Source organism: Osmerus mordax, chromosome 24, assembly GCF_038355195.1.
Source record: "Osmerus mordax isolate fOsmMor3 chromosome 24, fOsmMor3.pri, whole genome shotgun sequence".
Lineage (NCBI taxonomy): Eukaryota > Metazoa > Chordata > Actinopteri > Osmeriformes > Osmeridae > Osmerus > Osmerus mordax.
In genome coordinates, this window is record NC_090073.1 from 8,081,593 (window position 1) to 8,104,388 (window position 22,796).

At 48.1% G+C, this 22,796-nt stretch overlaps 2 protein-coding genes across 3 annotated transcripts; both read left to right on the forward strand.

Moving 5' to 3' along the window:
- The first annotated feature begins 53 nt into the window (after window positions 1-53).
- On the forward strand, window positions 54-10,698 carry syn1 (synapsin I). Of its 2 annotated transcripts, none has more exons than XM_067228066.1 (13): window positions 54-454; window positions 964-1,021; window positions 2,382-2,473; window positions 3,213-3,369; window positions 3,492-3,581; window positions 5,007-5,069; window positions 5,247-5,389; window positions 5,512-5,586; window positions 6,251-6,353; window positions 6,453-6,602; window positions 6,761-6,830; window positions 6,929-7,514; window positions 8,094-10,698. In XM_067228066.1, exons 1-13 carry the CDS (start codon window positions 153-155, stop codon window positions 8,221-8,223), a joined length of 2,019 nt encoding a protein of 672 aa, XP_067084167.1. In that variant the 5' UTR covers window positions 54-152; the 3' UTR covers window positions 8,224-10,698. The 2 variants fall into 2 exon arrangements, with proteins under 2 accessions (XP_067084167.1, XP_067084165.1); XM_067228064.1 differs by having other exon boundaries at window positions 8,132-10,698.
- Window positions 10,699-19,447: 8,749 nt separating this feature from the next.
- unm_hu7912 (un-named hu7912) lies at window positions 19,448-22,648 on the forward strand. The gene has a single exon (XM_067228315.1). The coding sequence runs from the start codon at window positions 19,448-19,450 to the stop codon at window positions 22,646-22,648; it is 3,201 nt and encodes a 1,066-aa protein (XP_067084416.1).
- The last annotated feature ends 148 nt before the right edge of the window (window positions 22,649-22,796 follow it).

Below are 22,796 nucleotides of genomic sequence, written 5' to 3' on the forward strand. Positions count from 1 at the left end.
ACTGAAAGGATCATTTGTTTTGACATTTAATATTTTTCTTCTCAAATGGCAAATTAGCCTAGGCTATACTGTCAAACTGAAAACCGGTCAATAGTGCATTTGCACCGAAGGATTTATTTGACATCTTTACGGTCACATTTCTCATCTCCATCATGAATTATCTGCGTCGCCGACTGTCGGACAGCAATTTTATGTCCAATCTTCCCAACGGGTATATGACTGACCTACAACGCCCCGACCCGCCGCAGCAGACAAGCCCTGCAGTGTCGCCAGGGCCATCAGAGAGGCGTCAATCCACCAGCCAGCAGTCTGGCGGTGCAGGATTTTTCTCCTCCATATCCAACGCTGTCAAACAAACCACTGCCGCGGCAGCTGCGACGTTCAACGAAGCCACGGACAGAGCTGCGACTGGGGCCAAGATACTGCTGGTTATCGATGACCAACAAACCGACTGGTAAGCAGACTTTTAAAGTAGGATGTAGTAAAATTGCACCACGTGATACTCCCCAGGCCTTTCATCAACAGTGGCATGCTAATATCTCCAAGTCAAACCATGACAATCACCCCTGCCAGACACACCACTGTTCGGCTATAGCCCACTGTCAACTTGACAATACAGCTTATGCTTTAAATAATGATACCAGCGCTGTGTAGTTGTGGTTTACACATCTCTGTATGCTGTAGTGACCTTAAGGTACTGTGTGGTGACCTTGATGTGGCCACCATGTTTATCCTTTGTGGAGCAGATAGGCTGTAGGCCTATGTCTGGCGGTCGTGACAGTGACACAGCCCACCTAAAGTTTGATTGGACTGCGATTTTATCGTGGCAATATGACATATGGCATGCACACCGCATGTAAGGATTGGATCCCTGGGAAATCAGCATGCTTAGAATACCGCCATGATTCCACACCTGAATACTAAATGAACATAAACTTCAATTGTGTTGCATCTCTCCTTCAGGGTGAAAGTCTTCAAAGGTAAAAAAGTCCATGGTGAATATGATATCAGAGTGGAACATGTAAGTTTATCAATATTTCTTTGTTTCATTTAGCAGACGTTTTATCCATGGCGATGTACGAACAATGCATGTACAGCAGAAGATGAAGATCAGAAGAGTACAAAGTTCTTACAGTGTTTCTGTCAGAGTCAAGGAATGGTCTGTTTTCATTAGCCACATCGCAAAGCAAATCTCAGCTCAGTCATCCTTTCCCTTGTAGAGTGGAGTTCACATGTTGATCACTAGTCCTATTTTGGAACTATTCCAAGGAGGATGTTAATGTGTGGGTGGAGGCTATTAAGGGGCAGGTTAAAATGGATGTGTGCAGACTGCAGAGTATCCCTCTACCCTGTGGTAACCCTGGAGTTCATTCGACGTGCAGTCAGACTGCAGGGGGTCTCAGGATGAGGTGTAGGGGTGGATACAGACTGCAGGGGGTCTCAGGATGAGGTGTAGGGGTGGAGGCAGACTGCAGGGGGTCTCAGGATGAGGTGTAGGGGTGGAGGCAGACTGCAGGGGGTCTCAGGATGAGGTGTAGGGGTGGAGGCAGACCTCAGGGGGTCTCAGGATGAGGTGTAGGGGTGGAGGCAGACCTCAGGGGGTCTCAGGATGAGGTGTAGGGGTGGAGGCAGACCTCAGGGGGTCTCAGGATGAGGTGTAGGGGTGGAGGCAGACTGCAGGGGGTCTAAGGATGAGGTGTAGGGGTGGAGGCAGACTGCAGGGGGTCTCAGGATGAGGTGTAGGGGTGGAGGCAGACTGCAGGGGGTCTCAGGATGAGGTGTAGGGGTGGAGGCAGACTGCAGGGGGTCTCAGGATGAGGTGTAGGGGTGGAGGCAGACCTCAGGGGGTCTCAGGATGAGGTGTAGGGGTGGAGGTAGACCTCAGCTTCACACACTCTGAGGCTTTCTCTCACCATTGCTGTCCAACCATTGAACGGTCCAACCCAAACGAGACTTGGAGTGGTGCTGCATGCAAACGCATCCTCAAGTACCTGAGAACAAAGAATCCTTTAGGAGACTAGGTTCCATGGACCCGCAGGCTGTAACAGCATGTATTAAAAATGCAGGAGAATGCTATTGCAGCTTATCGTAGCAGGCAAGCAGAGTAATGTGTGTGGGTGTGTGCGGGCGGGGGGGGGGAGGGGGGGTGTTATGGTCGCACCCTGAAGCATTTCGTCTGCCTCCTTCTTTCTGTTGTCTCCTTTCATGCTGCATTGAGCTTTCTATTTCCCTCCACCCAACCCCCTTCTGTTTTCCTGTTTCAACTTGATGGTTGGTGTGGCGTGTGATTGGTCTGGTGTTGCTGGTTTACATATCCAGCAGAACGACTGGTCTGACGTTGCTGGTTGGTTCTGCTGTGTAACTGGTGTTCTCTTTCCCAGGCTGACTTTTCAGAGATCAATCTGCTGGCTCACGCCACAGGGACCTTCAGTGTGGACATAGAAGCAATAAGGAATGGAAACAAGATCACCAAGTAAGTGTCCATGGTTGAAACTAGCGTTATATATGGATGTACAATACTGTACGTTTGTTTGTCTTGGTTAAGTGAATTGAGTGACATAAGCAATCAGTGCTGGATTATGCACATACACTTCAGGAAGAAAGGTTCTGTACATGTCTTCAAGAACGATTTGATCATTCAGTTTGGTTCTGGGTTTTATGAGTATGAAGCAATCTGAAGATGGAGAATCTGAACACTTGCCAGGAATAATGACCAGCCAGCACACACACAGTGTCGTAAACAAAATCTCTGAGGCATGAAGGTCAGAGGGCGGAATTTATAGTACAAAGGGGAACACAATGACAGCATTCAGCCAACAGGTGTTTGTTATTCAATCAGGTGGAGACTACGTCATAGACCCATGTCTGTCACCAGAACATAATATAGGTTATAGGAGAAGCATATATAGTCTATATGAACGAATAATACAACAGAATACATAAACATATAATAAGGCTATAGCTGATCTCCTAATTGTAATTAACAGAAGTACATAAGACCTTTTACACTTATCTACTTTAAATCACTTACTCTTCTAAACACAGCGTTTGTCGATAATAGATGCTGCAGGTGGCTGAATGTGTTGTTTATGTGGGAAGTCTGCCAACACCCAGATACCCAGGCTGAGATAGCAAAGACAGATGTTATCAGTTTAAACCGGACAACATCATGTGATGCTGATGTCTGTTTCCTCCTCCCTGTCTCTGTCCAGGTGTTTCAAGCCAGACTTTGTTCTGGTCAGGCAGCACGCGTTCAGCATGGCCAAAAATGGAGATTTCCGAAACATAGTGATTGGCTTGCAGTATGCTGGTCTGCCTAGTGTTAACTCTTTGCACTCTGTGTACAACTTTTGTGACAAGCCATGGGTGGTACGTATGTATGACACCAGTCCTCATCTGGCCCTGGTTGATGATTGATGAACCAGAGAGTGATGTTCATACCACCTTTTATACTATTTGTCTTATATTCTGACAAACATTTATGTCTACAGTTCGCTCAGATGTCCAGATTGTACAAGCAACTTGGTCCACAGGAGTTCCCACTGATAGACCAGGTGTACTATCCCAACCACAAGGAAATGGTGGGTGTTCTACCATCTGCTCTGCTCTGCCCTCCTCCCCGCCTCCCTCCTCCTCCCTCCCGCACACCCCGCCCAGCCAGCCTCACATAGTCCTGTCCCCCAGGCAACTACACAGAGCAAGCCCCTTCTGTGCGGATCTGCCGCCCAGAGCAGTGTTAAAGAAGACATGGTTGTATTTAACTGTACTCCCTCTAAGGGTTAATTAAGCCAGCTCAGCCTGAGCTCTGGCCTGGTCTGTTTCAGTCTCAGACAACATTTACAAGGCCCTGTAGAGCTGCTGCATACTGGGTTCTGTTGGTTTCCCCTCCTCCACACACAGCTCCACATAGAGAGGAGAGCTGCTCCTCACAGCTCCACATAGAGAGGAGAGCTGCTCCTCACAGCTCCACATAGAGAGGAGAGCTGCTCCACATAGAGAGGAGAGCTGCTCCTCATAGAGAGGAGAGCTGCTCCTCACAGCTCCTCATAGATAGGAGAGCTGCTCCTCACAGCTCCTCATGGAGAGGAGAGCTGCTCCTCACAGCTCCTCATAGAGAGGAGAGCTGCTCCTCACAGCTCCTCATAGAGAGCAGAGCTGCTTCTCACAGCTCCTCATAGAGAGGAGAGCTGCTCCTCACAGCTCCTCATAGAGAGGAGAGCTGCTCCTCACAGCTCCTCATAGAGAGGAGAGCTGCTCCTCACAGCTCCTCATAGAGAGCAGAGCTGCTCCTCACAGCTCCTCATAGAGAGGAGAGCTGCTCCTCACAGCTCCTCATAGAGAGGAGAGCTGCTCCTCACAGCTCCTCATAGAGAGCAGAGCTGCTCCTCACAGCTCCTCATAGAGAGGAGAGCTGCTCCTCACAGCGTTGTGTTGGTGCAGCTGCAGAGCGACCATGTCCCTCCCTGCCTCTGCAGGTAGGCTGTGTGTGGCCAGTCTCCCCCTCCCTGCCTCTGCAGGTAGGCTGTGTGTGGCCAGTCTCCCCCTCCCTGCCTCTGCAGGTAGGCTGTGTGTGGCCAGTCTCCCCCTCCCTGCCTCTGCAGGTAGGCTGTGTGTGGCCAGTCTCCCCCTCCCTGCCTCTGCAGGTAGGCTGTGTGTGGCCAGTCTCCCAGAAAAAAAATACATGAATCACCCCTTAATAACGTTTACTAGCTGGCTTCGGTGTATTCTCACACAGTGGGAATGCACTGGGGATTATTTGTTTTCAGAGCTGCTTCCTGACCCTAACTGGCCACTCTATCTAGATGCCTAGCTCACCATGCAACAGTGGGAAGGGATCATAACTTGATAAACAATGATGATAAACAATGTACAGTACATGTATGTGACAAAATACATACATTTGGACATATGGCTTTACATTTACATTTAGTCATTTTAGTCATTTTTTTTATGTAGGCTTATGTAGGCTTTATGTAGTATTGTTGTGTTCATGTTGTTTCATACAGATTACCACCCCTGGTTTCCCTGTGGTCGTGAAGATGGGACATGCCCACTCAGGGATGGGAAAGGTAGGACACAGGTCAACAGTTGTAGGAAAAAAATACAACAAAAGCATTTGCTAAATGTACAGTATAAAGTACCAAATGTAAAAATAGAGTGTTGTAGATTAGATACACGATTGACAGGGTTAAGGTTAATACTACTGATGCCAGGAGATGATAAAACGATTGATTCTCCTCCCACAGGTGAAAGTAGACAATCAATATGACTTTCAAGATATTGCAAGTGTTGTTGCCTTGACAAAAACCTACGCCACATCCGAACCTTTCATCGATGCAAAATATGATGTCCGTATCCAGAAGATAGGGAGCAATTACAAAGCGTACATGTGAGTTTGAGGAACGCCCACTCTCTGGTGGAGCGAGCGTTCTACAGTTCCGACCCCACGGCTAATCCACAGAACTCAGACGCTCTCGGAACCTAACTGAAGGTTCTTTTTCTGTTGGACAGGAGGACATCCATTTCTGGGAACTGGAAAACCAACACAGGTTCTGCCATGCTGGAGCAAGTGGCCATGTCTGAGAGGTAAGAGCTGACCCAGGCAAGGTCTGCCTGGGCTCCGGTCAGCTGTGTGGTTCTCCTGGGCTGGCCGGTCTGGGATGGCTGGGCTGGGCTGGGCAGGCTGGGCTGGGAAGGCTGGGCTGGGTTGGGCAGACTGGTCTGGGCTGGGCTGGGAAGGCTGGGCAGGCTGGTCTGGGCTGGGCTGGGAAGGCTGGGCAGGCTGGTCTGGGCTGGGCTGTGCCGGGAAGGCTGGGCAGGGAAGGCTGGGCTGGGTTGGGCAGACTCGTCTGGTCTGGGCTGGGCTGGGCTGGGCTGGGAAGGCTGGGCAGGGAAGGCTGGGCTGGGTTGGGCAGACTCGTCTGGGCTGGGCTGGGAAGGCTGGGCTGGCTGGGCTGGGCTGGGCTGGGAAGGCTGGGCAGGCTGGTCTGGGCTGGGCTGGGCTGGGCTGGGCAGGCTGGGCTGGGAAGGCTGGGCTGGGTTGGGCAGACTGGGCTGGGCTGGGCTGGGAAGGCTGGGCAGGCTGGTCTGGGCTGGGCTGGGCTGGGCCGGGAAGGCTGGGCTGGGAAGGCTGGGCTGGGTTGGGCAGACTGGTCTGGGCTGGGCTGGGAAGGCTGGGCTGGCTGGGCTGGGCTGGGCCGGGAAGGCTGGGCTGTCCTCGGCTCACGGCGGTTCCCTTGTGCTCCGGCAGGTACCAGATGTGGGTGGACTCGTGCTCCGAGGTGTTTGGAGGTCTCGACATGTGCGCTGTGGAGGCCTTGCATGGGAAAGACGGGAGGGATCACATCATCGAGGTGAGGACGGAAACTAGTAGACGAGGAAGCCTGAGGCACCTCACCACCTCAGATGTGTCCTAAACGAGTACACTAAGAGGTGCTTCTTCACCCTCCCAGGTGGTTGGCTGCTCCATGCCTCTGATAGGAGACCAGCAGGACGATGACAGGGCTCTCATCGCTGACCTGGTGGTCTCCAAGATGAACCAGACCATCCCTCACACCGCAAGCCCCTCCCTTACCCGAGCCACTTCAGGCCAGACGACACAGGTGAGGGAAGATGATTTTTAAATGTTACAGCGCGGTGTGAAAGGATGCCCTCCAGTGAATGTGCTTTCGACCCAGGATAATTGAAGTCAAGTAGACTTGTTAGTCTCTTTCTCGTCAAAGTACATTCTCTGTTTTCATAATTGATGTGGTCCATGCAGAAAGCTCCATCTCCTCAGCCCATCTCCCAGCCAATAGTCCCACAAGCTCAACAGCGCCCCCCACCCCAAGGTAAAAAGATTATCTTCTGAAAAACATTGTAATCTCGTAAGGATCCACTTACAGGAACACCCTGCTGATATGGTGCGCTGTGTGTGTGTCCTCTGAAGGTGGCCCCCAGCAGGCAGCTGCTGGTACTGCAGCTCCTCGCCAGGGTGCTCCCCCCCAGCAGCGTCCCTCTCCCCAAGGCCAGCCCCCGGTCCAGGCCCCAGTCACCAGCCCCGGCAGCCAGCCCCCTCCGGCCCAGCCTCAGCAGGCCAGGCAGGCTAACCCGGCGCCCGGGGCCCAGCAGCGGGTTCCTCCAGGCCAGACTGCTGCTCAAGGTCAGAGACCCCCCCCAGCCCAGGGCTCCCCCCAGCGTACCCCTCCCCAGGCCCAGAGGCCTCCACAGCAGACTGGGGCCCAGCAGCAGAAGCCCCCTCCTGGAGGTCCGGGTCAAAACCAGAAGGCCCCCGGGGGTCAGAGGCCCCCCCAACAGAGGCCTGGTCCTCCGCCAAGGCAGCAGTCACAGGGGGCCAGCCAGCAGCAGAGGCCCCCTGGCCCACGGCCAGCGGGGGCCACCACCCAGCAGCCTCGCCCGGCTGGTCAGGGCCAGGGAGGCCCTGGAGGGGCCAGGCCCCCCCTGCAGCAGAAGCCCCAGCCCCCCCAAAAGCCCTCCCAAGAGAGCCCGTCTACCGGTGGCTCTCCCCAGCTGAAGTAAGTATGGCTGCTTCAGAACACAACCCGTAACCTCAAATTCCAGTATGCAGTAACTACCGTAGAGTGTGCATGTACTCATATACATAAACCTTCCGTTTCAAAGCCTACACAATCTTTGATATAAAAAAAACATACATTATCTCTCTGTCTCATTTGAAGGTGATTTGTTGGCATGTATTTCAAACAGATTGTCGGTTGCTTGCCAAATGAGTCTCTTCATATCTGTACTCTCACACATTTGACTGCTGCGCTTAATTATCATCAGGCATAGCTGATAAGGACAAAGAAACGCCGATTTTTTTTAATCGGAATAAATCATGTAGATATGATGATTAAAAAACATACCGAAAAAGACAATGCATGGGCATTCACTTTGCATATGAAGTTCAAGTCGATGCTGGACTTCAGTGAAGCTTTACCGAATGGAGATGCACACTGTGAGAATGTCCTCCGTCATCCAAGAATGAGCTTCCCCTTCTCTCTTCCCCGCTGTGATCTGTGCTCACCATCCTGTGGGTTTGCTGCATGACTTTAACACCTCTTCCTCTCCTCTACTGCACCCTCCTCTCTTTGTAGCAAATCCCAGTCTCTTACCAATGCCTTCAACATTCCAGAAACGTCATCGGACAGCCTTAGGCAGGACGAGGCGAAGGCTGAGACCATACGCAACCTGCGCAAATCATTTGCCAGTCTCTTCTCAGACTGAGAAGGTGTATCCCCCCCCCCCCTTCCCAACCAGACAGAATGACGGACAGACCCCGCCCCTTTTTCCTCAATGCACAACGGACCAACGGAATGACATCACATCCTTCTCATGGACTTTCATGTATTCTGGAAAAAAAAATCCTCCTGTGATATAATCTACTGCCTGTACAAGTTCAAAACACTGCAGACACCACAAGTGTCTATCCCAAACATTCCCTGACAGCTTTTCAAGATGAAGTTTTTCACAAACAAACTCACCCATAGAGAAGCACAGACAAAAACATTCCTAATTCATCGTTCTGTGGTGGAATTGTATGTAAAGAAAATCTTTCACACAATCACATTGGTCCGTTTAATAGTTTGTGTCATTATACATGTGACATTTATGGACTTCATGATAAAACACTACAGTGAAAGATAACAGTGTATGGATGTTTTGACATTTGGACCTTATCAATCATTAGAAATTGTAGTATTTACAAAGTTTATGGGCAGTCTGTAAAAAAAAAACTTGAACCTTATGCTGTTTCTACTTATCTGTTCATCTTTCACAGTAAAATCTGTGTGACTTTTACCCACGCTTGGGTTGGTCGTTCAATGAGTCAGTGCAGTCAGCATAGTTGCATTGTTGTTCAAATGATCTCTGTTCAGCGTACATAAACTGACAGTTTTAACACCTTGCGATATTTTAGCTGCATGTCTGCATAGGAGACAATGGTTGTGTTTTCAACCACTCGAAACAGGCGCTTGTTACTGTGAAGTCACCCCGTAGTTGAACTGGTTAATATAGTAGAAGTGTGTATTTGTTGTGAGAATGCCTTTGCTGCTTTACCTTTTCCCCTCTTTTGTTACACGACAATAAGAAAGCCCTCGATGTTCTCCGCCTGGGCTAGAAACATGCCTTATGATGAGAGAGTCAGATGTAATGAAGCTTTCTCAGGGACGTACTGGGTAAACGTGACTCTGTCGCCGTGAGGGGCCAGGTCTTTCATTGCACTGTTGCGACGTTGATGATCTCTGGGTGACGAACCCAGAAAGCGTGTGTTTTAGAATCTGTTTGTCGTTTTGAAAACGTGTCTACGCACAGAGTATAGCAAAACCATACTTGAATTTTACAGGGCACATGTTGTGTCGAGAAGCACTTGTATCGTCAGCTTGTGTGATAGCCGAGCCACGGCTTCTTAACACCAGCCATCACACGGTCAGTTAGGGGCCAAGTCCAAAGAAAGCTCAGCCGAAGAATGTTCCTTGGTTCATCTCGACATTTCAAACAAACGAAGCGTATAGGATTGTCAGCTGTGGGTTTTACCACAGCAATAGGTTTTCTCCTTGAAACGTTTGATCCCACTATCGAGCGCTACGGATCGTTCTGTTGAGAGCAATCCTCGGATAATTACAGAATCTCTCTTAGAAACCATCCATTTGCAAGGCACTGAAAACGTCTTCCAAATAAAAGAGCACCCCATCCCAACTTGGGCACGGGTACACTTTATGGCAATATGATGAGATTAGAATCAGTTAGGAAAAGCAGAATCTCCCGGTGTAACCCTTGTGCTTCCCCTGCGCGTCAGCCTTGCATCCACAGTGGCACCTTGTGATCCGTGCATAGCCTAGTAGTGCATAGGTGTAAGTGTTGTGTAAACTGTTAAGCCATAGTAGTATTGTCGTACAGGCACATGGTAGATCGCTAGTATGTCATCTCTCCTTGCTGCTGGCTGTGCTTAGTGATATTTTCCGTGTCTGTCACTGAACGTCGATTTCGTTTGACTTTGATTTGCAATTTTCTCTTATTAATTATCTTCATGCCCTTTTTTTCGGTACTGTTGTTATTGCGTAATTTTAATTATTTGAACACTTTTTGTAAAATATTTTTTTCTAGTGCCATTACATTCAATGCAAACATAGTGTATTTGACTGTAATATGAAATAGACTTGAAAGTCATTTAACATCCTCTCAAAACTAATATAGTTACCATTAGAATGTACCATGATGTACATCCTGCCGCTAAAAGGTTTTGCTGTTGGAGCAAAGGCTTTTTTGAGATAATCAATTCAGACAACGACAACAATCTAGAATTTCATTGTTATGACATTCCAGAGACTTGTTACATAATTCTCATTATGTTTTTTTTTTTTTGATGGATTATATGAATGTATGTTTACAGTTCCTATTCCGTCATTGCTATTGTGTGGTTTCCTCTTTCTAAATGCAGATTTAAGTATTTTAATTTTGAAAAGGTTGTTTCTTCTATCTACACTATGAATTTCTGTGAAATTGACTGTCAGTTGATGCCTGCCCGATGTATCAATCAATAAACAAAGGCTATGTATCCAAGATAAACAAAACAAATATCAGAATTATATATCTTGTAAATCATAGTGGAGTATTGAATTACATGTAGAAAGTATATTTGATGTTCTTTGCAGTGTAGCTAAATAATTATGTGAAAAAGACTATGCTATCAAGTAAAATGCACACATGCTCAATAAAGTCTATGACCAAAACTGACTTCAAATGATTTTGATAATCGTAAACCTTTTCTCAAAATGCAACCAACAGTTTCATGAGGAATTATACAATTGTGTTATGTTACACTAAGGCATTCAAAGTTTATAAAACTAAATTGTGTTAGTATTATCTTAGTATACAAAGATGTATACTGACATTATACTGGTTTGAGGTATAGTAAGTTGTTGGAAGAGGTGGAATGACCACAAGGTGGAGCAAAGCTGCAGTCTGTCCAGTTCCACAGACCCCCAGACCTCCAAACACAGCACCATCAAAGGAGTAGGTGGTTATGTAACTTCAAACATTCTCTGAGGGAAGATAACTGTGAGGCAATAATGCTTTTGTAGTTTCAGGATCTGTGGCAATAAATGGTCTTTGTCAGATCCTTGGAATTCTGGCTCTATTGTATCCTAGTTGAATCTCATTTGTGAATGTATTTGTTAATTCAGCATGCAGTATATGAAATGTAACAGATGGAGTATAAACCGTGAGAGCCCCAGTCTACGCATACAGCAGCCGTTTAGCCAACCCATGTGATGCATGAGGTGACAGAATCTAGTGAAACACAGGAAACAGAATTTAGAATTTAGGATTTAGAATCAGTAAATGACATCATAATGACTCCAAGCAATTGCGACCATAGATATATATAAAGGCCTTTATATATATCTATGATTGCGACCACGCACAGGGATCAACATTTTAACAATCCTATGAATCTGAATTGAGCTGGCATGCATGCTAATACTGTTCATGGATGAGCAAGGCTTTTCTCCTTTCTACTAGAACTGTGTTGACTGAGTTTCAGAATACTGGCAACGGTAAAAAGCACAGCTTTAAAGGATTTTAGTCACTTTGCTAATTTGGTAATTACTTACAAATAATCTCCCCCATTGTTTTAAAATGACAGAGAACATGGTCATAACTCTTTCTTCCAACTTTTTCTTAACAACCCATTGATTCACATTCAATTCAAGTCAGCTTTATTAGCATGACAGTCATTACAACCGTATTGCCAAAGCAAGAGGCACAACAACAGACAACCATACATCAACAACACAAGGAACGACAAGCAGTATTGTCTGTAACATGTGGCAACAACAAAGCATCAAGAACAGAAAACAAAACTTGCAAGACACGGTGACAAAAAAAAACCAAAACATTCACTTGCTATCTTTCTTCCTACCCAACTAGCCAAACACAACCAGCAGAGTAGCATAACAATAGTGTCAGCCAGTACCAGCAGACACAAACAGAATCTAGAGACCCAACACACATCAAGAGATACATCCAGTATTTAAAGAGAGAAACATCTAGAAATGCAACATGTACCTAGAGATACAACCCATCTCTGGAAATGAAGCTCTGAGACTGAAATGGTGGAAAAGCTTACTAGTGGCAAAGGGACAAAACACGGAGAGTGTTCGATTTTAATTAAGGAATGGATCAATTTCTCTTTCCCTTGAAAGTTTTACACACCGGCACAATCCAATTTGTAAAGGATGTTATATAGCTCATAATGTCTGATAACTGCTCCAGGAAGGTCAAAGGTCACCCTGTCTCGGCCGCGGCTTTCATCCAGCTGATTAAAAAGCTGCAGGATTACAACTACGAATACATCTTATCTGACCTCCATCCAACATGCTTGTCTGTTGCTTAGGATGAAAGCTAAATTACTGCATTATTGAACAAGTGTGTTATCTACTCTTCAAGTGTGCAAATTCATACTTACTAAACATATGCCCTTCACAACTCCAACTAAAACCTAAATAGCATAGATACTGTACTTAGAGTAGGTGAAAAGTAGTATAATACCGTTGACCCAACTGAATAGGAGTAATTGTTGACATTTAAACACTATTTGAGGTGACAGGCTAATTCTCAAATACTGGAAACAGCCCTTTTGAGCACACAGTGCGCCGACACTGTGGTTTCAAGAAACAGCCCAGACACGCCAGGCCTCACAGTGCAGAAGGGAAATGTCATATTTAAATTCAGCTCTCCTTATCTTCCAACACAGAGATGAGTCTTTCTCTGCATCAGACAAAGGGGAGGGGGGCAGTGACGTCCAGATCTCAGAGCCGAGATATTTCAGGAACTGACCCACTTTAGCAACCCTGAGATGCTACATGCGCAGGTGTATCTGGGTGACTGTCACTGATACGTGGAAAACGACACGATTACAAGGACTCGGTAACCAAACTTTTGCTTAAAGAATGCTACAGTGAATTAAAAAAGTAAACATTTAAAAGGGCACAGAAGTGAGAGGAGCTGGCACTTGCAACTGCTGCTTAGTTGGAGTTAAGGTCTCTTGGAGAGTTTAGCTTGCAAGACGAAACTATAAAACCAAGGGGCAGTTTTGGTTGTCCGGCCAATATGAATACCCCTGCACTTACTGTACATGACATTTCTGGCCGAGCTGCAGTTTGTAGTATAGATCTGACTAAGCTGTTTTAAGATAAACAATATCCATGAGTAGAAAGACCTCATTGATTCTTCTCAACTGAGGCACTGAGGATTAGTCTGTCCAGTCTTGAATAATTTGTGTTTTTCAACATCGTGACATGAATGACCTCCCATTGACAAACACTAGTCTCAATCAATATTTAAAACAAATGGTAAAAAGCTAACCTTATTCGTCTTCAAATATCTGATGATTATACATGAAACTGGACTGCAGTACTCTTGAGGGAAAGACAGTGGTTAGAGTGAGTGTTGAACACATGGGTCACGTTTCTACACATGGTCTAAGCCTACCGATGGTCTTTCTGGCGGCTGATGAAGGATGACAGAGGGGCGAGGCACGGATTTGATTAATCCCCTCTCTGGGATTCCTCTCTGCAAACTCAGGAGACTGTCAGGGAAGACCTTCAGTTTACTACTGTAAGTGCTGATGGGAAATGTAGTTTTCTGGCGTTGCAATGATCTTCCCTGAAGAAGATACCTATGTGAGAGTTTTGTAGATCTTCTTCTGCTGCAGGTTTCACTCTGTGGTCTTCTGTGGTCTTTTCTGCGGTCTTCTGTAGTCTTCTGTGGTCTTCTGTGGTCTTCTGTGGTCTTCTGTGGTCTTCTCTGTGGTCTTCTGTGGTCTTCTGTGTGGTCTTCTGTGGTCTTTTCTGTGGTCTTATGTGGTCTTCTCTGTGGTCTTCTGTGGTTTTCTGTGGTCTTCTGTGGTCTTCTGTGGTCTTCTGTGGTCTTCTCTGTGGTCTTCTGGGGTCTTCTGTGGTCTTCTGTGGTCTTCTCTGTGGTCTTCTGTGGTCTTCTCTGTGGTCTTCTGTGGTCTTCTCTGTGGTCTTCTGTGGTTTTCTGTGGTCTTCTGTGGTCTTCTCTGTGTTCTTCTGTGGTCTTCTCTGTGGTCTTCTGTGGTCTTCTCTGTGGTCTTCTGTGGTCTTCTCTGTGGTCTTCTGTGGTCTTCTGTGGTCGTCTAACTGTTCCAGTCGAGCTGTCCTGGGGGCTTCTCTCTCGTGTCGCTAATAAGACCAGCATGACATGATGCAGCGATGCTCACAATGTCATACAATAGGTTCACTTCTCACAATGGCTTCTAACTTGTTCAGACTGGAAGTGTGCTCGAAATGCTTGTCCCTTTTCGCACATAGTCCACAGTGCTTTCATAAACTCATGCATATTTACCTCATCTGCTGTCTGTGGAGTTTTATGGTCTCCATAGAGGACTCCCATCTGCACTTCCCTTTGAAAGCAGTTCAGGCTCTTCTGCTCCTACTCAGTACGGGTTACCATGGAGACTGCTCCCCACTGTCTCGTTTCCACGTTTGTTTATGAGTGTAATGTTGCTCGGTATGAAATGTATGTATCTAACACTTCTGCATGCTCTGTGCCGGCCTGTTCTTCTAATCCAGTTAGGATTTGCTCTTGTATGCAAATACTCCAAACCAGTCAGATGACATCATTAATCAGCCCTGCGTCAAGACAAACGCCCTTTCTGCCGTCACAGAATTATCAAAGGGATTCATAAATTCCTTAGTTTAATGTCTGACATAGTGAATACTACAATATAAAAAGGGAGATAAACTTGAAGCTCATAAGCAACTCTCCCCCCCCCCTTACACAGTTTCTAACTCTGAAGAAACCCAATCCTCTACTACAGTAAGTTAGTCCATAAACCAACCTGATCCTCCACGACTGTGCTCCAAGCCTGCCAACGGATAGTGCCAGGGAGGGATGGCGGGTGTGAAGGAGGCTTCTGCCCCCCCGCTGATCTGTGTGGAGGCCGCCACCAAAACACTGCTCTGTGCTGTCCCTTAATCCTCCAAACCAAGGCCATGTGAGCCCAGAAACCCCCCGGTGCCCTGCCGCAAGATGGCTGAACTCTCCTCCAGGGCTTTAGAAGTGGATATGTAGAGGTTTGAGGAGATGGAATGGTTTAGTTTAATTTGTTGACAGTTTAATCTGGCTTTACCAGTGGAATTAGGAAAAGACTGGCTGGAGGTCCTGGAGTATTCTCCATGTACACAGCTCTGTCTCTAGCCCAGACCCAAGGGTCTCTGTGTGAAGGCCCACAGGTTCAGGAATCTATATTTCATAATGATATTCCAGGATATGTAAGGACTGCTACATTCCGACACATATGTGTACTTAAGAGGTCTAAATATGGACATCTAAAATATTCAACATCAGAAGCTTTAACGTCTTTGAATCACTCGGAGATTTCACAGTTGAGAGCTTTTCCCAACCTCTACCACTTTCATTTACCATGGCATCCCCTTCAAATGGATTTTCCTCTGCTACATTTTGCTATTGTCAGCTGGTTACAGCAGTAAAATGGATTTGACTGTCTGTGACAGACACAGTTAGCCTTTCAAAGGCACTTCAGTTCATGGAGTATACTGTCACAAAGAGGAACGCCAGTGCCTTCTTCAACATGGGACCAGAGTCACAAAAACAGAAAGAGCTCTACAGTGTTTCAGCCCGACGGTACTGAGAAAGCTACTGCAGCCCTGTTCAGTTTCACTGTGTAACTATGTGGTGTTTGGACTGATTGATCCCTTTCAAACAGGACCTCTAATCACCGGGATAACATCGATTTTCTCTCCTCGCATCCTCGGAGGGGCCCCATAACACCTGCTATCCGGCCGTTCAGGTCTGCTAACCACAGGCTGAAGAGGAGTGATGAAGGTGCCACCGCGAGCGGAGCAGGAGTGGGCGAGTCACACCCGCTCGGCTGCAGCTCTCTCCCCCCCCCCCTGCCTGGGATCCCGGGCGTCTCACCCAGCGTGCTGCGCTGTCGTTCTGAATCACGGCCGATGCACATGGTGCGCGGCAGATGGAGGAGGCTCACTTGGCGATGCAGTTCTGCATTGCTGATTTTTTTTTTTTTTTTTACGATCCGGCAGGCAAGTATGACACGGCGGCAGATACGAGCGCACGATGCCCTCTACTGAAACAGAGAAACCAGGCCCTGTCGCTGAGTAGACTTACATTAGAGAACGAGGCCTCTATCAGTCCAATCAGCACTGATCATCTCAGGTGGTGACCATTTGAATGTGCGTTGAATTGAATTGAGTGTGGATGGACCGACACAGTGCTGGTTCCCGTCCTCTTCCTCACATCATCACTCCTCACATCACAGCCTGAGTGAGGAAGGTGTGGTGGTGAGGAGCAGCCATGCTCTGGACAGGGAGCTGCAGGACTTCCTCGCTACGCAGTTCCACCGCAGCGGTCACATGCTCTGGAGGCTCTCCGTCTGTTGTCTCCATCACCTGTTCACGGAGACACAGAGACAGAGAGGGGGCCTGGCGTGAGGTGGGGCCAGACGTGAGGGGGGGGGGGCAGCCTGCCATTACCACCTGCTGAACAGAGGTTGTTTGCCTTGGCTATCAAGGATCCACTTCACCAATGCTATACCCAAACAGCATTGGTCTGAGGCTGGTGTTTTGCCAGCAGAACTGCTGGTGAGCAAGATGAGACAGAGTGGCGTAGGAGGAAGGCCTGGTGATGAAGAGTGGGATGAGAGGGTGCAAGAACAGGAGGGGTTCGTTTAGGTGTGGATCAGGCTAAAAACAGACACAGCAAACAATGTCTTTTGTAGACAACATTGTTAGATTATTCATTATTATTACCATTATACATCTCATGAATAAGTTCATGAAGGCAACATGATCGATTACATGTCATTACAGATAAATAGAGCAAGCCTGTCATCCACAACCTCATAAAAAAAACTATAGCCTACTGTCTGCCACCAAGCCTAATGACGATCAAATCCCGTCTAAATCAAGAGTGAATATTTGGAAAACTGTTTGCTAAACATTCAGCAGATTTACAAGATCGTGTTTATATTACTCAGCTACTGTAGGCTGGAAGCTGTCTCGTGAGAACGCGCATCGTGACCATCGCCTGCAGAATGAACGTTCACGCACGCGCGCATATATTATTGCTTGCCTACAAGCGCAGCGCAGGCTCAAACACACCCCCTTCTAATGCATCACGAGCGTCTCAGACGCTGCCTGTCGCGCGTTGAAGAACATAACGGACAGCAGGATGACTGGTTATGGGTTAAAAAGCAGGGAACAGGTGCGGTGAGCTCGCACCTCAATATTATCAGCGGATTGATCATGTAAACGACTTGCGACCAAGTCACTGACGACAAGGGTAAGGGTCACTTTCGTCGAAGATGGCAATGATTTGTTTAAATCTAAAGTTTACTATTGGTGTTATGCGCTGTACGGTATTATTAGGCATATTTGAATGTGCGACTATCTCTATCAGTGATGTCATCTTGGCTCAAAGGCATCGGGTCAGCCGCGAAGGATGTGATAGTACGGCCGTGCCGCATTAATAAAATGGACAAAATGTACTAAATATTTATTCCCAGAGGTTAGTGATTGTCAAAAAAAAAAGAGTAGACTATGTGATAAGTCTCCTTATATCTACTCATGGCCCTCAATTTTATGTGAACACGACGGTGCAATGACGGTAGTTCATCGAATTGTTTACTTTTTGTACGGGGAGAAATCTTTCAATGGGAGACATTTTAAGTTTATTACCTTTCTGGTAGGATTCATTTTGCATTTCTTGTGAACTCCGAAAGACATTTCAGAGACTGAGCAGTCGTCTAGCCCTCAGCCCGTGAAACTATTTCAGTGTTTAAGTGTGTGCTGTTTCCAAGCGACAGTGCTTGGGGCCAGTGGTATGTAGGGTAGGCCACTATTTACTAAATGATAGATTGAAACGGACCCCAAAGCTGCATCAGTGAAATTATTTTACTTCTTTGGTTCCGCTCCATAACCACCATGGATATATTTGTCTTTCTGGGATATCGAAAGTGGTTAGGTTGCTATGAATGAGCATCTATCCTACTTGATCCTCTCACAACATTTCATTCTGGGGACTTTTTGTTGCCAATGAAGCACAGCTCAGTTTTTACAGTCATTATTTCATGCCTCCCAGGCAGCAGTCAACTAAATCAGCTCCTTTGATTTGATTCGATTTTTACAGCATTTCCCTCTGTGTGTTGAGACCACCACTGTGACAGCACTGACAATTTGCCTGCTTTCTGAATGATACTGTGTGTTGTTAATTAATTTTACCCTCCTTGCTATTTTCGTTAAGTGACTGACAATGATGTCAGGTTGATTAGAGAATGTTCATGCTTCACTGACATTTTACAGGTGCACTCCAGTTAGACATCTGGACAGCGACCAAAGGCAATTAAAATAAATCGTCATAATTGATAGCATTACTCTTTTCACATCCGATTTGTTATTTGTTTATCTCTCAAAACAGTAATAACTTTAACTGCAACGCACACCCTGGTGACTAAGTTTAAGATTGTGTTTTCCTACGGAGGACTGAATTGTATACTTATTGTTTGTGCTGGCAGGCTGGTTAAGGCTGTGGTGGTGTGTTGTGGAGCCAGGATGAGGGGAGATGGGTGGTCAGTGCTCTCCTCTCAGGATGAACAGATGGTATCTCAGGGTCAGCTCATGGGTCAGAGCCAACAGGAGAGCCTGTCTCTGGGCTTTTCTTTCACGGAATTAAGACCCTGGTCCGCGTGCTGGTTCTCTGACAAAAGTCGAAAGTCAAACAACCGTTAGCTTTACCAACTATAAACCAGTAAATGTTTCCAGTGGTTTGAAAAGCCCTGTTTACACAGGCACGTTGTGTGTGGATGGGTCTTTTATTCGACTGAAAAGGCTTTTTCCTCATTGTTGTCTTGTGTATGTACAGCTATTATATTCATAAGGGAAACTAACTTTCTACAGAAACGTTTTGTGTATCTTGGAAGACACTGTTTTCTGTGCTTTCAGTGCAAAGAATGGTTCAAGCTTGAATATGATCTCCATACATCAATTTGTGACATCCTGTGAATGGACACATTGAACTATAGGACAATCCAACTACTGATGCATCTTCTTAAAGCTAGAATGGAGTTTTTTGTCCTAAATTTACAAATGTTTCTAAAACAAGGCAGGGCCAGAGGCTCATTAAGTGTGTTCAGATTTGACATCAATTACTTTCGCTCTTCGTACACTTTTCCTTTGGGATGTCATTATCTTATGTATGCTTTTGCTGCTCTATGTTGGCTTGTGCAAAAGAAACCACTTCAATTCTGAGATACGCAGTGATGTCTTAATTGAATGATCCAGAAAGTCTAATATCAGAGTGAAAACTCTAAAAAGTATATTCTTTTTTCCCCCCTCAGGTGGTATTGATCTCGAATCAATCTGAATGGAGAAGGAGGACTTCCACTAAGATGACACGCACAGAAACCCCTGACATACTGGTGTCCACGCTCTATCAGGACTTCAAGCTCAACCCTATCACTGGGCACGCCATTTCTCTCAGCCCCTTCCCACAATGTGACTCACAAATGATCGACAAACCGGAAATCATCAACAAAAGACACTGCCGTAGCTTTGACTACATCGAGTCACTGGACGACCCGCAGTCCATTTCTGCCTCGATGGAGTCCCCCTACAAGAGACCAGAGCATCAGCCAGTGAGTAAAGATGGGATCTGGAATGGCCTGGATCAGCCAGGACATCTCCGTTTCTCCTCCCCGGATCTGTTCAACACTAGACAACCCCCACAGTACCTCAGCCGGGACAAAAACAGCCAGACCATCAGGACAGATTCGAAGAAGAGGACCAGGTCTAAAAGTGCTCCCAGGGTCAAGACCAGCCTCACCCCCGTGCCCATCACAGTCACCCCCATAGCAGGCGGGAACGTGAGGGAACCCCCCCAGGCTGCAGAGTCTCTGAGGGCGTCTGAAACGCATCCCTACTCCACGAACCGGGCTTTTCTGAACGACGTCCACCCCATCAAGCTGCAGCCGCACTCTCCCCTCTTCGTGTCGGACTGCTTCGAGGAGAGCAAGCACGAGAAGCCGGCCATCGCTCCTCACGTCAGGTGCCGGGTGGACATCAAGCCGGACGCCTCCGACCTGCAGCACGCGGTCAGACGGGCTCCCAGCCTGAGCTCGGAGCGTTCGTGGCAGAGATACTCCCAAGCCAGCGGGAGCAGGGGACTGTACGTCCCCCGCCAGACCATCGTCTCGCCCACGCCAACACCAAGCGAATGCTACAGTGGAGATTTCCGACAGGGGTATCCCTACACCCCCTGCATCCCCCCCGGCTACATCCAGCCTCTAGACATGCACAGGGTCCCATCTCCCATAATGCCTAGGGAGTACCTGGGAAGGGAGCAGAGGGCGTACTCCAACCCTAACATACCCACCAAGTTCTTCTACACCGAGGACCCGGTTAGATACTCGACTTCGAGGGCGTACTACCAGGACGATCAGTCCAGCCTCACCAGCCAAGGCAGCACCCTGAACAGTCAGTATCAGCAGGATCCACGTTCTCGCTGGGCTCACACCCTCCCAGTCAGGCCCTATTACACGGACCTCATGCCCAGCCGATACCCCCCGCAGACCGTCTACAGCAGGCCGTACTCGGTAACCGAGCCAGGGGCATACTTTACTCCTCCGCCACAGGCTCGATCCTACTACGGGGAGGATCCGCGAGCGTTTCCCTGCCAGCCTAACGCCTCCCGGATGTACTACGCCAGGCCTTTCAACCCTCCAGCTGAGCCCTATGTTCCTCTGAGGGCCTACAACACTGAGGGCCGCCGGCGCCCTCGCCTGTCCCAGGTGTACACGGATGACTGGTATCGCTCCAGCATATCCGGGTACTCCAACCAGTCTTCTCAGTTTACACCCCCAAGAGTGAGGCAGGACCCCATGATGGCCCCGTGGTATACAAACAGCTACGTGGAACCGACCCCACTGGGGTCAGAGGTCAGGAACCACTCCAAATCGTGGGATAATATCCTCTATCCTCGCCACGAAAGGGAGCAGGCGGTACAGCGAGGACGCAGCTACGAAAACCTGTTTTACCAGACGAGGAGGCACGCTATGCCCCCTACGGACACCACGCAGCCAGTCATAGTGAACCTGTCCAGTTCACCCAGGCGCTATGCTGCCTTGTCGCTCTCAGAGAACTCGTTAGACAAAGGCCCTCATCATTCTGGGCGGAGCAGCAAGAGTGGGCTGTGGTTCGTGACCCCGGAGATCACCATAACAGACAATGACATCCGTGCAGGCAGCAATAACCAGAGAGACATGCGCCCCACCAGCTGGGATGCCCTGGATGGTGACACAGCACAAACCCCCGGAGCACCACGCCAGGAGTCACCGTCCGACCCGACAGAAACGACCAAAGACAGGAAACACAACAACTATTCCCTGCAGCAGAGTCTAGAGCAACTCGATGAGCTGCTGGCCGATCTCGTTATCGACTACAAACCCCCAGCCAACAGGAGACCGAGTGAAGATCTGCTGGACCAACTGAAACAACTGATAAGCGAAGACAACGAAAATGGAACAAGGGCGCCTCCGGGCCTGGAGAGTCAAGGACCTCCAAGCGTCACAAAACCCAGCCCCTGCATGGTTAAGGACCCAGACAGTGGCTGCGATGCTTTGCAGAAGAGTACAGAGGAGTGTTCTCCGGACCACAGCACGGACGACGATGACACCATGGTCTGTGCCAACAGGAAGTGCAAGAGGACGGAGACTCTGTTCAACGCCTGCCTGTACTTCAAATCCTGTCATAGCTGCTACACGTTCTACTGCTCCCGCAACTGTCGCCGGGACGACTGGGACTCCCACAAAGGAAACTGTCTGTACGGACGCATCAGCAGCGTGTGCAGGCACATCCTCAAGTACTGCAGGGAGAATGCAGAGATCCACAAAGCCTTCTCCCGCGTTGCTAAAGCTGGCTACTTGTCCAGGGGGAGAGGAGTCCTCTTCCTGGGTTTCGCTAACCCGGGGACCGCTGACAACTTCCTGCAGGTCGGACTGCAGAGCCTCTTGATGTCGCCCACGTACTTGTCCCTGAGAGAGCTGGATGGCTTCAAGGACAACCTGGGGAACTACTGTAAGGAGTTGCAGCAGGCTGGGAAGGGTTATGACCCCGATGAATGTTTCCTCTTGAATGTGTCCATCGCTGTTGGTGAACTAGTGCCTAACAGACCCTCTCCGAGAGTCCAAGCACCGACAGTCCGAAAATATGCAAAGGTCTCCCTGGCGTCGTCCAGCCCGGACAAAAAGGTCGTCAAGAAAGAGAGCGACCTGGAAACTCTCATTCTCACCCCTCCTCCGGGCACACCCGATATCGACAAAGAGGGAGAGGAGGGGAGGAAGGCCAGAGAGATATGCTTCATCAATATCCAACGCGAGCTCAAGACCAGGGGAGTCTTCCTGCGTCACGAGTATCCGAAGATCTACCATCAGCTGTGTGAGTTTGTCGAGAGCAACAAGAGGTTCACCCCCACGACCATCTACCCCCTTGACAAGAGGACGGGGAAACAGTTCATGTGCATGATCATGGCTGCGTCAGAGCCCAGAACTCTGGACTGGGTGGGGACACCTCATCTCCTCGATGACATCATATAGTTAGTGAGAGCGCATATCAGCTGATGTCATCTGCAGGGTGTGTACTCAACACACACTGCAGTACGTGCTGTAGTCTGTATAAAGCAGTGTTTTCTCAACTCTGGTCCTCAATTACCCCGTCCTGCATGTTTTAGATATTTCCCTGCTC

What these genes read in the sequence shown, in the direction of transcription:
- unm_hu7912 (XM_067228315.1), top strand. Translation starts at nt 19,448, where the DNA reads ATGACACGCACAGAAACCCCTGACATACTGGTGTCCACGCTCTATCAG.
- syn1 (XM_067228066.1), top strand. Translation starts at nt 153, where the DNA reads ATGAATTATCTGCGTCGCCGACTGTCGGACAGCAATTTTATGTCCAAT. An exon ending in TTTGTGACAAGCCATGGGTG is followed by an intron (nt 3,370 to 3,491) that starts GTACGTATGTAT and finishes TTATGTCTACAG; the next exon opens with TTCGCTCAGATGTCCAGATT. An exon ending in AGCAATTACAAAGCGTACAT is followed by an intron (nt 5,390 to 5,511) that starts GTGAGTTTGAGG and finishes TCTGTTGGACAG; the next exon opens with GAGGACATCCATTTCTGGGA.